Source organism: Leuciscus leuciscus, assembly GCF_965113295.1.
Source record: "Leuciscus leuciscus genome assembly, chromosome: 11".
Classification (NCBI taxonomy): domain Eukaryota; kingdom Metazoa; phylum Chordata; class Actinopteri; order Cypriniformes; family Leuciscidae; genus Leuciscus; species Leuciscus leuciscus.
This window is the reverse complement of record NC_138735.1, coordinates 18637872-18654112: the sequence shown is the minus strand read 5'-3', so window position 1 is coordinate 18654112 and position 16241 is coordinate 18637872. Positions and strand designations below refer to the sequence as shown.

Below are 16241 nucleotides of genomic sequence, written 5' to 3'. Positions count from 1 at the left end.
CAAAAAAGGCAACCCAGAAGGCTATAATCAGTGTAACATCTTCACACATGTAAAGACAATACAGGACCAAGAGAAGAACCAAACTGAGGGCTTAAATGGCTAAATGAGGAACCAAACCAGACTCAGGGACATAATTAACCAATGAGGAACCATAGGAAACAACTAGCAACGGGAACAAAGGGAACAGGAATTTAACACTGGAAGGAAACACAGGAACCACAGGAAAAACAACTTAAGAGTCCACACATAGAACGTAATCGTTACACCAATACTCAGTATTACATTCTGATAAAGGGAAAAAAAACTGTCCCGGTGGTGAATTCTCTTGGCTGTGGTATCGGTTTTTAGACATGAACAATTAGCATCAACCCATCCCTAATTTAAAAAGCATGTTTAATATAATCAATTAAGCTTAAGCAACTTTATTTCATAGATCTACAGTAGTTGTGTATTACAGAGTGGTTTGAGTTTGAAACATTAATATACAGTATATTATGCATTGTTCTGTGTATCTAAGATTTTTAAGATATACTTAAATTTGTAAAATATACTCAATTTTATTTATTTTTAATGTAGAATATACATATCAGTTGTTATTGAATATTCCTCCGTTTAAATTCAACTGTCCAAACATCACCGTTGCATAGAGTAGAAAAGTACTTTATAACCAAATGTACTACTAAAATGAAATTGCATTTATTAACAATAAAAATTGAGAAAAAGGCATAGTACGAATCTATGTTTCAGTTGCCCCAAAAAATATTGGGATGCTTTTAGAAAAAAATGTGTCATGCTTAAAATGTACATTATAAGATTATCTGCAAACCAACGGGCAAACAAATGATATATATTTTCTCAGGATTATTTTTTAATTGTATCCAACTGGTGTGATTGGTGGTTTTATTGGATCTACTGTATGATGTCAGTTCCTCTCAAGTCCACACAGGTTGAATGTAACCACAGCTAGCACTAAGAACCAGCAACTGTTTAAATTTTTAATTTTTAAAAACTTATTTTGAGTGTGTTTTTGAAATGTTTCCTTTCAGTCGAGGACGTCAGACGTAGTCGAAGTCGACTGAATGGGATCACACTAGGGAGCCTATCTTCTTCAACATGCTTGAACGAGCCAATGCGCGCAATGGCGACGTGAATTGCATCACGCGCTCCGCCCCGCGAGACGGGTATAAATACGGAAGCGGATGCATACACCATCTGTCTTTCGCTTCGGAGCCGATCGTTCTTCACGTCGATGTCTCTGAAGAGTGTACAACGAGCGAGTGTGTCGGTGCTTCTTCTAGGAAGACTCTCCCAGCTGCTGGTGATTCTACAGTGCAAGTGCAGTGGTGATCGCGAGCTTTGAGCTCTCAACTGCTGTTTTAACAGCAACAAATTTCTGTGTTTGTTGACGGCTGGTTAGAGGGCGGAAAAGTGAGTGCTTCACTGTTTCAGTTCACTGTTCAGTGTTGCCGCGATCATTCCCCTGTGTGCTCCGGCACTGGTGATGGGTCCCATTTCCTGAAAGAGGAACATGGGTGCGTTTGCGTCTTTTTCAAGATGCCTTTCCACCCGTGCGTTTCTGGATGCGATCGTTTCCTGTCCCCCATATGGACGGTCACAATTGTTATATCACTTGTTTGTAATATATATGTGTATATAATGTATGTGTGTATATGCAGCACGTTGAAGCAGCTTTTGTGGATAGTTTATGTTCTCATTGCGAGGATATGACTATTGCGTAGATCGAGACTCTCCTTCATGCGTGAAGCTGGAGTCCCCATTACCACACCCCGCTACGGCGCCGTGTGGGATGGGTGATCAGAGGATCATAGTGAGGCTTCCCCGCCTGGTTACCAATCCCTGTGGGCTCCTCACTCCTCTATCACATCGCAGCCGGTGGAGCCCCGTTGAGCGCGCTGGTCCCTCTGTAATGGACCGAGCAGCCGTTTCATTCGGGGCCTCTCCAGGGGACAGGATGCCGATTGCAGCATCGGAGGGTGAGCTGACCTCTGGAAATGATGACTCTGCTGCGTAATCTACCTCTGGGAGTGTAACGTTGCCCGAGCCAGATCCAGTAACGTCAGCTATGCTGAATCGGGCCGCCGAGGCTGTCGGGCTCGACTGGAATCTTCCACCGTGTCCCGAACAGTCTCTGTTGGATGATTGGTATCTCGGGATGGGCCGCGCTGGTTCCCAGCTCGCCGCCCCAGTGCCTTTCCTTCCCGAAGTGCGTGGAGAGCTTACCAAGTTGTAGACGGCACCTTTCTCTGCCAGAAACTGCCTGAATAAGTCTTTTCCCCCTTGCTACCCTTGACGGAGGAGCGGTGAAGGGTTGCGAGGCTGTCCTTCCAATGGAGCGGGCTGGCGCGACACAGGTGCACCTGTGTCCGGCGGCCGCTGCTTTTTGGATCCCCCCTAAGGCCTGTGAGTTCTCGCCCGTTCCGACGGGCAGAGCTTACAAAGCCTGTGGGCAAGCCGCCTCCTCTTGTGTGCTATGGCGCTGCTTCAGGTCTATCAGGCCAGGGAACTCATGGACATGCACGAGGGTAGTCCAGAACGTGTGCTCATAGGTGAGCTCCGCACCGCATCCGACCTCGCCCTCCGGGGCACGAGTGTCGTGGCGTGTGTGATCGGTCTGGAGATGTCCACGTTAGTGGTCCAGGAGCGCCATTGTTGGCTCAGCCTGGTTGTATGGTGGATGCGGACAAGGTTCGGTTCCTGGTCTCCCCAATTCCCCAGGTTGGGCTGGTCGGCAATGCGGCGGAGAACTGCGCCCAGCAGTTTTCTGCCGCCCAAGCACAGGCGGAGGCCCGCTGCTGCCACCCCACCGCCGGTGGCAGTTCATTGGCCTGCTCGTCACCGAGGGTGTTCCCCTGCCGCCGCTCTGCTGGGCCTCCGCAGCAGCCTCCAGCCAGGCCTCAGCATAGAGCCGACCGTAGTAGGGACGCCCAGCTCTAGGCGCTGCCAAGCCAGGTGGCAAGCGACAGCGAAAGCGTTCCTGAGTGGGCTGCTCAGGGATGGAGGAAGATGCTTTGGAGTGGGTCATCCACTCCCTCCCCCCGGATGAGGGCCGGGTGGAGTCTTTGTTTGTGTGTGTGTCTGTTCCACCGCTGGTCCCCAAAAAAAAGAAGAAAAAAAAAGGAGCAAGCGGTCCCCACACTTCAAAGAAAGAGCAATTCCTTTGTTCCTGGGTCCCAAGAGGGCAAGTCTGGTGGTGTAGAAGCCTATAAAGCCTTACACCCCTCAGCCCCCTCTTGTTCGCCAGCTGGCAGCTGGGTGCGGCTCGAGAACCCGGTCATCCGCCTTCTCACGCATCCCCTGCCACCCAGTGGAGTCAGGTAAGTGTTGCACCACACACTCAGATCCCGCTTCGGGCCGCCTTCGGGCCTCTCAAGCCTGATCTCTCAAGGTAGGTGTGCCAGCTCAGTGCTATTTAGAAGTGAGAAAGGTTCCCACTGAAACTTTCAGAGGCTCCTGGGGCATATGGCAGATGCAGCCGCACGGCTTCCTCCATATGGAGACCGCTTCAGCACTGGCTTGACGACCGAGTCCCGAGGTGGCCGTGGTAGAGCGACACGCTCCGTGTAAGAAAACAAACACCCTGTCCTGTCGCCAAACCCTCAGCCCATAAGCAGACCTATTTTTCCCCCGGGCTAGTGGCTCTTGGAACAAGTGTCCTCCAAATGTTGGCTGAGGGGCCATGTATAAAGGGCATGCAGTAACAGAGCTCTGGGCATTCGTTGCCTTCATCTTGGTGAGAAATCCCAAGGTGCACGTGCCCACCTGGGCGGTGAGCTCCTCCTAAGTGAGAGTACTGCTCCCTCCTAGTCGTTGGCATACAGTGCCTCGCTGAACAGATGTTGAATAGAGTTGGGGGCTGGCCGACACCTATACACATTCGCTAGAGAACTAGCATGTGTCCAACTGTTGCTTCCCCGTGGGCTCCCTTCACATGAAGCCAGTTTTCACCGTAAGCACAGTTCGAAGTGACGGCTTACTGCGCCATTCCCCTCCTATGGACTGGATAAGTGCGCAATTTTTGCTCCAGTTGAGTTCCCTCTTAAACTGAACCCTGTTGAGTTCCTCCATACCCTTCGGCATCAGACATGGCGGAGCGTCCGAAGGGAGGCCTATCACTCGTATGCACTGGTGGAACCTGTGTTAGGCTGGGTCCATATGTTGTGATCCCTACGGCAATCCCATATGTGCATTATTCCACGGTACGGCTCCCTGCGGTGAGCCCGTGTCTCGTCACTGTTGGTTGATCCTCCCCCTGTTATAGGCTGTCATCCCAGTGACATTCCATATGTTGTACTGCCCGGTCATCCGCCCAGTCCATATGTGTATCCCCACATGTTTCCTCCCTTCGGGCAGGATGTGGTTTCCGCAGCATCCCTTCCTTCCTTGTCAAGGGTACGCTTTCCCAGTGGTCCTGTGGAACAGCAGTCGACTTCCCTGGCCTAAGCCTCGTCCTTTTCCACCTCAGAGTTGCGGGGGGGCTTGAGGCTTTTATCTAAGCACTGGAAGGTGGCAGCTCTAGTGGCTTTTTCCAGGGTTAAAGATCCCATTCAGTCAACGTCGACTACGTCTGACGTTCTCGACTGAAAGGGAACGTCCTGGTTGCATATGCAACCCACCGTTCCCTGAAGGAGGTAACGGAGGATGTAGTCCCTTTGCTACTATAGCTGGACCACCGCTGACTCCGAGATATGCTCGGCTCCTCAGCGAAAAACAGATGGTGTATGCATCCGCTTCCGTATTTATACCCGTCTCGCGGGGCGGAGCGCGTGATGCAATTCACGTCGCCATTGCACGCATTGGCTCGTTCAAGCATGCTCGAAGAAGATAGGCTCTCTAGCGTGATCCCATTCAGTCGACGTCGACTGCCCTCCTTCAGGGAACGGTGGGTTGCATACGCAACCAGGACGTTTTGATTGACAAGCGTGGTTGTGCTATATTTCTTTCCTTTAACATTATTTATAAATTTTAAGTGTGGTTAAAGTGTCCAAATGTTTTTGGAGCCCGTTTATAAATGTATTTAATGAATTAGCTAATCATGTGTCCACACAATATTGTAGAGCAATGGGTTTACAGCTGTAGTGCTAGTAATGAGTTAAAGGATCAGTAAAACACACTTTGTGTGAACAAGAAATAAAGAAATCTTTGTCCTTGTCCTCATTAGACAGCCCAGGGCAGATGTTAGTAATGACAGAAACTACCTCCTCACTGACGGGTCACATCTCACGCTGACACCAGGTCCGAAATGACCATATTTGGCTCTTTTCCTCACTCTCCTTTCTATTCCTTTCATCTTCTTGCCCACTGATTTAAATCTACAGCTTATTCGATGACCGTGACATTGTATACTTTGAACGCACAGTGTATATTACATACACGATAAGTATATTGTGTATATTTGCTGTGAATATTATATATATGCACATCATTTATAGATACAAGTCAGTTTGAATCTAGCTAAGCAAAGCTTTCTTGATATGTATTGTCTGCTCCACATGCCCTCTAGGACATGCAGAGCAGTCTGGCTGGTATTCAACATTTATGTGTATACATTCATTTCATATGGGAAAAGCATGACATTGTGTATTATAGTGGCACAATAGTTTTAATGTCGTGTTCATTTTAAATCAAATGTAGCTGTGTGCTGTGGTGGTCTGTTGAGCCAGTGTGCTTTGAAACATAGATGTACAACTTGGTTTATCTAATGTATATAAATTGGTTATGAAAGATTTTATTATATAACGAACCTCAATATGCGTCGCTTCAAAAAGTGGTTGGTTGTTGTTTGGACTGGTTGGGATATTATGACATGGTGAAGGCTTAGCTCATGAATATTAATGAGGCCATGCATGATTGTATTTGATTGATCTGGACTGGAGATGAGATCTGTGGTAGAGTGATTACTTATTTCACTATAAATATCAATATGTTAATGCTAGTCAATGTACAATTTATCAGGAAATAATAACAATGAATGAACAATGGGTTACAGCATTTTTAAATATTCACTACCATTCAAACGTTTAGGGTCAGTAAGATTTTTGCTTAAGAAATTCATACTTTTATTCAGCAAGGACGCATTAAATTCGTCAAAAGTGACAGTAAAGACATTTTTGTTACAAAATATTTATTTTGAACTTTCTGTTTATCAAAGTATCCTTTGAAATATGCATCAGTGTTTCCAAAAAATATATAACTACACAACTGTTTCAACATTGATAAATTGATAATACTAATAAACGTTTCTTGAGCACCAAATCAGCATATTAGAAGGATTTCTGAAGGATCATGTGACACTGAAGACTGGAGTAATGAAGCTGAAAATTCAGCTTTGCCGTCACAGGAATAAAGTACATTTTAAAATATATAAAAATATAAAACAATTATTTTAATTTGTAATAATGTTTCACTGTACTGCTATTTTTACTGTATTTTAGATCAAATAAATGCAGCCTCTGTGATCATAAGAGACATTAAAAATGTTAAGACATTAAGACATTAACTTTTGAATTTTAGTTTAATGTTGGTAATTCATGTTCAGTCATAATGCATTAACTAATGTTACAAATATTTTAATAGATGTAGAAATGAACATTAACCTAGATTAATAAATGCTGTTAAAGTATTGTTCATTGTTACCTCATGATATTAACTAATGACATCAAATTAAACGTGTTTCAACAATTTCAACAGCAAATGAAGATTCAAATTTTTTAAATAAAAAGTTTCCAGATTACCAATTTTAGTATTAAATTCCTGTTTCATAAAGTGTTTGGGAAAGATCTCTATCGTCCTTGCCGTAGATGAGGCTCTATTATCTGGCAAGTTCTTGCACAGCAGGTTTTCTCAGAAATTTCACTTCCTGTTCTTTCATGACCTGTCACTCAGGCGAAACAAACTTCACTCTCTCTTCATTCATGGATCTCTGGAATTGAAAAAGATGATGCCTTTTCAACTTCTACTCTTTATTTTTTTATTTTTTTTTATTTTTTTATCAAAGCTATATGTTGGAGATAAAGAATCCTGGGTGTAGATTCCTTCTCTGTCTTTTTTGTTTGATAGCCTCAGTTGTCTGGTTTCACCTTTTTTATATAAATATTCTCCCTTTTCGGCTGTCAGAATGACAGATCGAGAGAGAGAGAGATGCTAGACAACTTCTCCTTGCTGCTGTGAGAAAACAATTGACACACTGTTGTCAGGCCCAGGGCACATTGGGTGATGAGAGCAATTTCCCCCAGAAGTTAGTTGGAGACAAAAAAAAAAAAAAAAAATGGAAGGAAAAAAACAACAACAACAAGCCATCACACAACCAGGCAGATGAACCAGTGTGGCCAGGAATGCATCTAAAAATCCTAAAGGTGAATATTCTCATAGATTACAAAGTGCTGGGGACAGTACTCAACTTTTCTTTTTTAAATAAATGTATACTTTTATTTAGCAAGAAAGTTGACGTATAGTTAAAATATAGACTTTTACATTCATACAAAACAATTCTGTTCATCAAAGAATCCTGAAATAATGTATCACCATTTCTAGAAAAATATTAAGCAGCACAACTGTTTTCAACATTGATAATAATAAGAAATATTTCTTGAGCATTAAAATCAGCATATTAGAAGGATTTCTGAAGGATCATGTGACACTGAAGACTGGGGTAATGATGCTGAAAATTCAGCTTTGACATCACAGGAGTAAATAACTTTTAAAATGTATTAAATAGCTATTTTGAACAGTAAAATAAAAGTATTATAAATAATAATATTAATATTAGTGTTTTACTGTATTTTTCATCAAAGAAATGCAGCCTTGGTGAGCATAAGAAACTTTCTAAAACATTAAAATCTTACCGGCCCTGAACTTTTGAATGGTAGTGTAGCTTTGTGAAATCCCATTCAGTTCTAGGTCTAGGCTCATTTTAAAGAACTGTAAAAACATTATAATTCAAATCATTACTCCATTTAGTTCCTGGAGCTCTCTTTGTTGCATTTTATCTTAATTTTTATAGAAATAAATGTATAAATAATTTTAACTAATCCCTATTTTGTTTTTAGTGAAGTACCTGTTTGGTAATATTTATTTATGTATTTATTTGGTTTGTTAGAGTAGCAAGTTAGATTTTTTTTTTCATTATATTATATTATATTATATTATATTATATTATATTATATTATATTATATTATATTATATTATATTATATTATATTATTAAAACTCATTGCCTTTTTATATAGCTTCAACATTGTTTGCCACTATAGCTTGTGTAGCTAAGAGACATTTAAGAAGCAGCTTCTCCAATACTGGATAGGCAAAGTCACAATATCTGTCTTCTACTTCTCTGTACAATTGGCCCTAAACAGCTTAGCAGCTGTGAAGTTCAGCCATATTTTTGCTGGTGGATTTGTTATAAATGGTCACAAACCATTAAGAAGTCTTGCTGTCTTGCTTTTTTTTTTATATGCGTTTCTGCAAATCTATATTTTACATTCCTGGGGAGTATCTGTTTTTTATTATATGAGTTAATGTACTTATTTCATGGCCAGTGAGTTAATAGATAAATATACATGTGTGAAATTCCACAGCTATGGCTGACCTTTTTTGGCAGATGGGAAAAGTTCAAGCACAGTAATTGCTGAAAATTATTTTTTCGGCCTACAATGGAAATATCAATATATTGATTAAAGTCTCCTTTTCATGCTACACTTTCTCACTGGAGTCAACTAACATGGCCGAGGCTGTGTATATCACAGTGTAAGGATTTGAGCCTGAACTCCATGACAATCACAGGAGTGGATTTAGTGGTTATTTGAACTGGAGCATTAATCCCAATATCAACAGTCTTTGTGTTATCAGGACTACAGGGTTACACGAAGCTAAACCATTAATGGATTTATAGATTTCTGTTGTATTCTTGTAGGCCCTTCAATATTTAATTTAGAAGTTAATGACAGTGAAATGTTATTTTAATTCCATAATAAATACTACATAGAAACCTGCAACGGAAGTGTTTTATGCAGAATGCATCTAGACAAGGCAGTAAAACAGCTGCCTTAATGCAATTGAGATTTGGGCCATTCCTCTTGGCGTAGCTTTGAGACCAGCATGCAACATCTGTTTTCTAGAGACTGTGGGACCAGCAGAAATGGTTCCTGATTGCGACGGTGGCGTCGGCACACATGCAAAGTGACAGCCTGAGCTCTTCGTGCTGGGTGATCTACACTATCTGGCGGTAACAAAATGTGTCTTTTGGCACTGATATATCATCAGCTTTCACGGATGGTTCTGCGACAGACGGCTGATATGGGCCTTGTGCTGGGAGTGATTTATCCAGGCAGAAATATCTCCTGATGTGTTCAGATTCAAAAGCAAGGACATTCTCCTCTCTTTCATCATTTTTACATAAAATGCATTAAAATACTTTAGAGGATCTGCAGCTTAAATGCCTTTACATTCAAAGAGGATGTTTTTATTGACCTATTACTGTTTTTGGACCTTTTGCTGATTTAGAAGAACCAGATGAAGGATCTTCTTGCAGTGTAATATATGGAATTCTTTGTGAAGTTTCTGCATTTAATTGATCAGTGATGTACAGTACAGTTAGCCTGGAAATCCAGACCTAAATCTAAAAGATTAATGGTCTGGTGTCGATCAATGAAAATCGGCCAGCTCGAGGGGCGGCACCAAGCGTGCATTTGAAAATCTCACAGCACGCAATTGGATAACACTACGACCAATCACAACAATTAAACCCCATACGCTTAGCTACCAGTGGAGCTAACTGGTAGATTAGACTCTTCCGGTCGGCAAAACAGCAAAAACACCCTTCTTGCAAAGGAACGATTCAAGCGCCGTCTTCTGTTCCTCTTTTGGGAAAAAGCCAAGTCTAACTCGTTCATTGTAGCGGCCAAAGCCGTTTCAAACCACTGCTATTTATCCATAGGCATCTTGCAATGTTTACTAATGACTTCGACGTCACAGCGCTGTCGTCATCTGTTTAGCTCGCCTCTGGCCCGCCTATATCAGATAACCCGATGTGATTGGTGCAGCTCAGATCGAGGGGCATATTTAATGAGCTCCATTGCTCGACACCAGAGTAACTCGCTGAGCAAATTCAACTTGTGCTCTCGCGAGAACTCTGGTTTACCAGGGTACAGTACAGTACTGTATTGCTACCATATTAGTTACATAGCTACAGTACATATTTACAATTGTGTATATACAGTGCTTGCATAATTGTTATGCAAGTCGATAATCAGATTTTTTTTTCAAGCACATTTTACTAATTCTAAACCCCATCAATCTTAATAACTACTATTCATTTTGTATATAATCATTTAGAAGTGATATATAATTGTAAAAGAGGGCTAGAAATGAAAAATGGCTTATATTCAGCTTATATCCTTTTACGGGTAAAATGAATCAAAAAGAGATTTAACTCACACTGAAATGTAAAAAACTTTTAAAAGCCCATGAGAAGGATGCAATACTATAGGAAATTCAAAATTAAGAGATGACCATTGGACAAGAAATGCTCATTCGGTCAGCAGGGTCACAGAAAAAAAGGTTGAGGAGAAAATATATTAACTACAAAAGACTTTAAGAATTAAGGTGTGAAACCATCAGGAACCCTAGTCTCCATTGCCATCATTTTACAAAACTGCAGATGTAGTCTCCAGAAGTACACGGTGTCAGTTTCTCTGAGACTTTGCTATGGTAAGATTCTGAAATCCCCACTTAATAAGAATCACAAGCTGAAGTGTTGTGAAATACATGAAGACTGATTATTTTAAAGGCTTTATAGACAGATGATAGGTTGACAGTGACTCTTGAGGGTCCAGCACCACTTCCTCTCGTATTTGAAGAATTGATCTTCCTGAGTCTGGCAGTGAGTTTTTGGAGTTGATTTTAAGTCCATCTCCTTCTCTGAAAGGTTCGTCTTGCTCATTGTTAGTAGCAGTTCACACCGTGACTCCCTCGCCACCGCTGCTGTTGTCTGACTTGAACTGGTGCTTGTCCCTCAAGAGTCACTCTCAACCCATTTGTCCATAAAACTATTTTGAAAGTCAGTCTTCATCTATTTTATGACAATCAGCTTGTGATTCTTATTAAGTGTATGTCATGTTTCAGGATTCCTTGCCTTAGCAAAATCTCAGAGAATCTGACATCTTGTACTTCTGGAAACTGCTGGTAGTTTTTTGCAGTTAACATGCATCGTTTCTTCGCGACCCTTTTTTTTTTTGACCCCATGAGCATTTCTTTGTCAGGTCACACCTTAATATATATATATATATATATATTATAAAAATTATACACGCACTGCATATATAGAGTCGATAATCTGATCATATAAAACTTTTGTTTTTAACTCAGTCTTCATCTTTTTTCACTTCAGCTTGTGATTCTTTTTAAGTTGGTGTCATGTTTCTATTCTTTCTTTTAAGATTAATTAGTACCGTATATTTATCTGTGCATGTATGCACATTTCCCCTATTGTTACATTTTGTTACTTTTCTTTAGTATAATAAGCCTCTGCATTGAAGCGTGGTTTATTTTTGCTTACTTAAAATCAAAGAATCTTTCCCACAGAACAGGTTGTATCTTTTCTTTCAACCTAGAATAATTGTTGCAGTACCATTGTGTAACATGAGCAGTTTTAATACTTTTGATATATATGCAACCATTTATAAATAATTGGCAGAAAATTATCTGTTTTGTCATTTCGCCACCCAACTTTAGCAGCAGAGAGTTTGTATTGAATATAATGACTGCATGGTGCTCATTAAACCTTGCTCTTTTCAGATTCAATAGTTAATCGCCAGCTGTGATGTGCGAAAGTGATGTAAATAAACAGTTTCATTAAAGTGTCAGCTGCCAGCTTCTCAAACATTCAGAACACTCAATTATCCGCTTGAGTCACAAGAAACAAATGTTTCAATGTACCGTCGGATGATTTCTTTTTGACCTGTTCACGAGGGAAACACTACATTTTCAATCTCTACAATAGTGCAGCTTCCAGAGTGTGCAAAATCATGGTGCGGTGAGTCAGATAAGACAATTAAAACATGCTGGCCAGATCTATTACTCTGTCGATTAACCCTGTGCATGCCTGCTGTCCGGAGATCTCTGGAAATATGCTCAGGTTTCCTGCCGTAATAGCTCTCCTTTATCAGACAGTAGGAACCTGTGACTCCAGCAGAGATTTTGAGGAGCATTTGCATACCATTGTCGAAAATTTGGCCAGCCTGCACTGAAACTTTTCAGAAAAACAGCTGTGGTTTCTTTGTAAATGCAGAGAATAGACTGTAAAGATCCCATGGTAACAGCTTTTCTAAGCATTCAATTCTGCGACAAATGTTATGTTGATAACAGGGTAGTACAAGCCGAAATGAGCACAGAGGATATTTCAGATCTGCTGCCGTTGGATATTAACTGTTGGCCCATTGTCGCTTTCATAAAGGGGATGTTTAATTCTGGCATTCGCCAAAATTCTTTTGCAAGAGGATTGAGTTTGCCAGTCAGTCTTTTCACATCTAAATGGAGAAACCACCAAGGAAGACCCAGTGTTTTGTGAAAGATGATCAGATCTGGGGATTGACTTTCTATCACCATCTGTGGAAAGTGGCATGATTATTCAGTTATGTTAAATAACTCGCAGCACACTGCGAAAATGACAGGGAAAACAAATACGCACTTTCCTGCAATTTTACAGGAGAAACAATGCAGAGCAATAATTATCTCTCAGATAGTGTTTGTTTGGGGAAATAGCCTAAAGCTTGAAAAGGCAAGACAGTCTATCAATCTAGCCTTGGCAAAAGAAACCATTTAAGGCGTTTTAAATGGTACAGCCTCTAGGCAAACAAAACATTGCACTGTTATCCTGTAGCTTGTGTGCCATTGATAATAATGTGGAGACATTTTTTAAACAAACAAAAAATAAATACTGCATTGTCTGTTTTTCTGCAGACATTACCTATAAGAACAGTTATTTTCTTATGTAGTTTACGTGTCTAGCTGTCAGTGCTCTAACCATTCGTAACGATACGTAACTTGTGCATTTGTGTTTTTCTTCTCTGAATTCTGTTTCGTGCAATTATTTGCCCACTGTCACTGATTTATTTGGTTTGCTTTTCTACTAAAACTCAGTAATCTGACGGTGATGCGTCACTCTACATTTAGACATAATTATATTTAATCTGTTTTCCCACATTACTCCATTTAAGCCTAATTAACGTCTAATGACCAGGCGAATTAAATGACTAGCTGATCATAACAACCTAACAACAGACATATTTAATTGTGTGATGATCTTCACTGTAATATAATGTACCAACCACACCATCATAAATCTCTATTCTAACAGCGGTTACTAAAGTGATGTTGCCTTAGGCTTGAAACGAAAAATTTAGGCTTATACAGAAACCATTATCATATCTGTCTATCTGTCTGTCTACAAACTTTTTTAAGAGGTAATTTTATTCTTAACTTCCCCATAGATTATAATATGTATATATTTGCATGAGCACTTACACTATTGAGACATTATCTTAGTTTAGAACTACTTGTTCTTTTGGGCTCTTGAATACATTGATTGATACAGAAAGATCAAATTCAATATTGTAATAGAGGATACGTCTGAAGGGCTTTATAATTTATGCAGTTCTTCACCACTTTCACCTTTCCATCTCTGCTTACTTCTCACAATTTATGCCCCATGGATTCCTTCATTTTTATTTTTTTATTTTTTCTGTGTTGTGTTTGCACAAATGATTTTCGCCCCCACTTCAGCCTACGTGTATAAGAATCTCGTCCACTTTCCCACATTGAGTCATCTTAGACTTCAGTGCTGGACTGAACTGTTATTTTAATTGATATGTAGGCGTCGTTTTTCAAATTTTTTCTTTCATGTTTCCCATCAAACCTGTCAAAGTCTTACTTTTTTAAGTGAAACCAATGACCAAGTGTTTCTTTCTTGACTGTAAAGCTTCGCAAATTATGTAAAAGCCACTTATGAGCGTGTCCATGTTGAGAAGGAATGAACTTGTGAAGGGTGTGTCTCTGACGGAGTTGACCTCTCTCTTTTTAATGGATTCACTACATCTGTTAGAGCAGAAGCTGAATTTCCATATTAAAATGCTGTCATGTCAGGCTGCAGCAGTCAAGCTGATAATTATGTACAGTAATTATGAATAGCTATGTACTGATAGTCATGTGATTTCTGAGTTTCACCGGACATGTCTTGGACTCTTCCTTACATGCATTATATGATGATCTAAGTGCCTTTTCCATTAAAATACTATTTGAGCTGTGATCTGTACGCCGGCTAGATGTTAACATACACTCTAAAAACTCCTGGGTTATTTCTTCAACCCATTTTCTGGGTTATTTGTGTTGGGTTAAAATTATGGGTTATTTTTTCAGAGAGTAACCATTTTCTGGGTTATAGGGCTAATATTTTGACCCAATTCATGGGTTGTTTGGGTTTCTGGGTTATTTTTCAAAGAGTAACCCATGTTCTGGGTTATAGGGTTGGCTTTCTCTCTCTCTCTCTCTCTCTCTCGCAGTTGTTCTGGAATTTTCTCACAACAGTCGTTTGAAATAACCGTCGCTTCGCGCTCGATCCGTTTTGGCCTGTGCTTCATTGGTGCAACTTCATCTATATTCAAGGTAAGAGAGTATTTTCAGTGTTGATGTAATGTTAACTTTTCTGTGTCCATGTCCCTGTTGCTAGTTTAGCACCATTTGCTAAAAAAATAAATAAATACGTTGCTACGTTGAGACTAGCGTGGTAATTCTGTGGTTGGCATGTAGCCGCGGCTATCACGACAACATCTAGGTCTAGGACAACTCGAGGTAACGTTATCGCACAAGCGGACGCACGCGATTTTGAACACGGTCCTGAGCCGTTGTTGGGTGCCGCGGACATACCGCCGGTGTGTGTGTGTGTGTGTCCGTTACACTCATAGAGAATAATGTGTTCGAATTTTAAAGACGCGGCGCTGCGCTTCGCGTCCGGTGTGCGAGCCCCTTGAGAGAGTGCACGTCTGGTGAGCGATACCTCGAGTTGTCCTAGACGCGACGCGGCGCTTCTCGTCCGATGTGCGAGCCCCATAGCTGCGGCTACAGAGCGCCGAGGCAACACAATAGTTGAGTTATGTTTACCAGCTGTGCCGTGCTTATCATATTATACAGTGCTCTACTGGCTGAAGTAGTGAGAGTTAAAGAAGCGGGTCAAGTCTTCAAATTTTTGCTAACCTCTATATTGCTATGTTTTCTCCAGGTCATTTTGAATGGACAGTTTTGTCGCTGATAAGCTAACTGAGTGGCAGCTGTCTGAGCTGACAGAGAATTTTAGAGGTGAGCATTTTACTCTTATTGCCCTTATATCATCTCTCTATACCTACATTTTTTTTTAAAATAAGACTTAAATGTGTCTGTGCAAGATTTTGTGAAAGTCACAACTTCTTCAACAGTGGGGTATGTACAACCCTAAAAGATTATTGTGCCTTGTCTTTAAGCTGTTATGCATAAGAATGGGCTGTCATTACACTTTTTAATGAAAGAAAATATGTCATTCACACAAAATGGGTAATGTTAATGCTGCAAAAGAACCACATTAGTTAACTAGCAATTTGGGCAAAAAAAAAAAAAAAAAAAAATGCCACTGCATTACCTTAAAAGTGATTATTTGTTAGCTTGATAATGAAAGAGTGTCTGGTGAGTGGTTCACAATTGTCTCGACTTATTAACAATACTCATGTTGTCTTGTTTTCTGTCTTTCAGATAGATGAGAAGGCATTTCTTCTCTTTGATGAGGACACTATAAAAAATCTTGTCCCCAAAGTTGGCCCCAATTCTTCTGAGAATTGTTGTTTATTTTTCTATTTTTTATTTCTAATATTGTTATTACAGTGTGACCTAAAATAAATATGAAAATAAACATGTCCAAGTGTGTGTTTTTTCTTATAGATTTTTATTTAATGCAATAAAAATGTAAAAGTGCTTGAAGTGTGTAATATAATGTAAAACAAAGTTTTATTTTCTGAAATAAGGCATACTGGGATAGTGACCCAAGTTAGGTTATTTTTGACCCAACTCCTGGGTTAAAAAGGGACCAACTAATTTTTGGGTTATTTCTACCCAGATGTTGGGTTTTTTAAACCCAACATTTGGGTCAGGTATTTAACCCATAATTTGGGTCAAAAAGCATAACCCAATTTTCTGAGTTGAAA

At 40.4% G+C, this 16241-nt stretch overlaps 2 protein-coding genes across 2 annotated transcripts in view; both read left to right on the top strand.

Moving 5' to 3' along the window:
* cntnap2a (contactin associated protein 2a) overlaps window positions 1-16241 on the top strand; it is a 410290-nt gene that overhangs the window by 106901 nt on the left and 287148 nt on the right. The window lies entirely within an intron of this gene.
* Window positions 2492-16241, top strand: part of LOC309508789 (uncharacterized protein) — a gene marked incomplete at its 5' end in the record, with an annotated part of 237159 nt that continues 223409 nt past the window's right edge. The window contains 2 exons of the mRNA XM_082183260.1: window positions 2492-2567; window positions 3263-3335. Coding sequence (XP_082039386.1) covers window positions 2492-2567; window positions 3263-3335 — 149 coding nt within the window. The remainder of the gene's footprint in view (window positions 2568-3262; window positions 3336-16241) is intronic.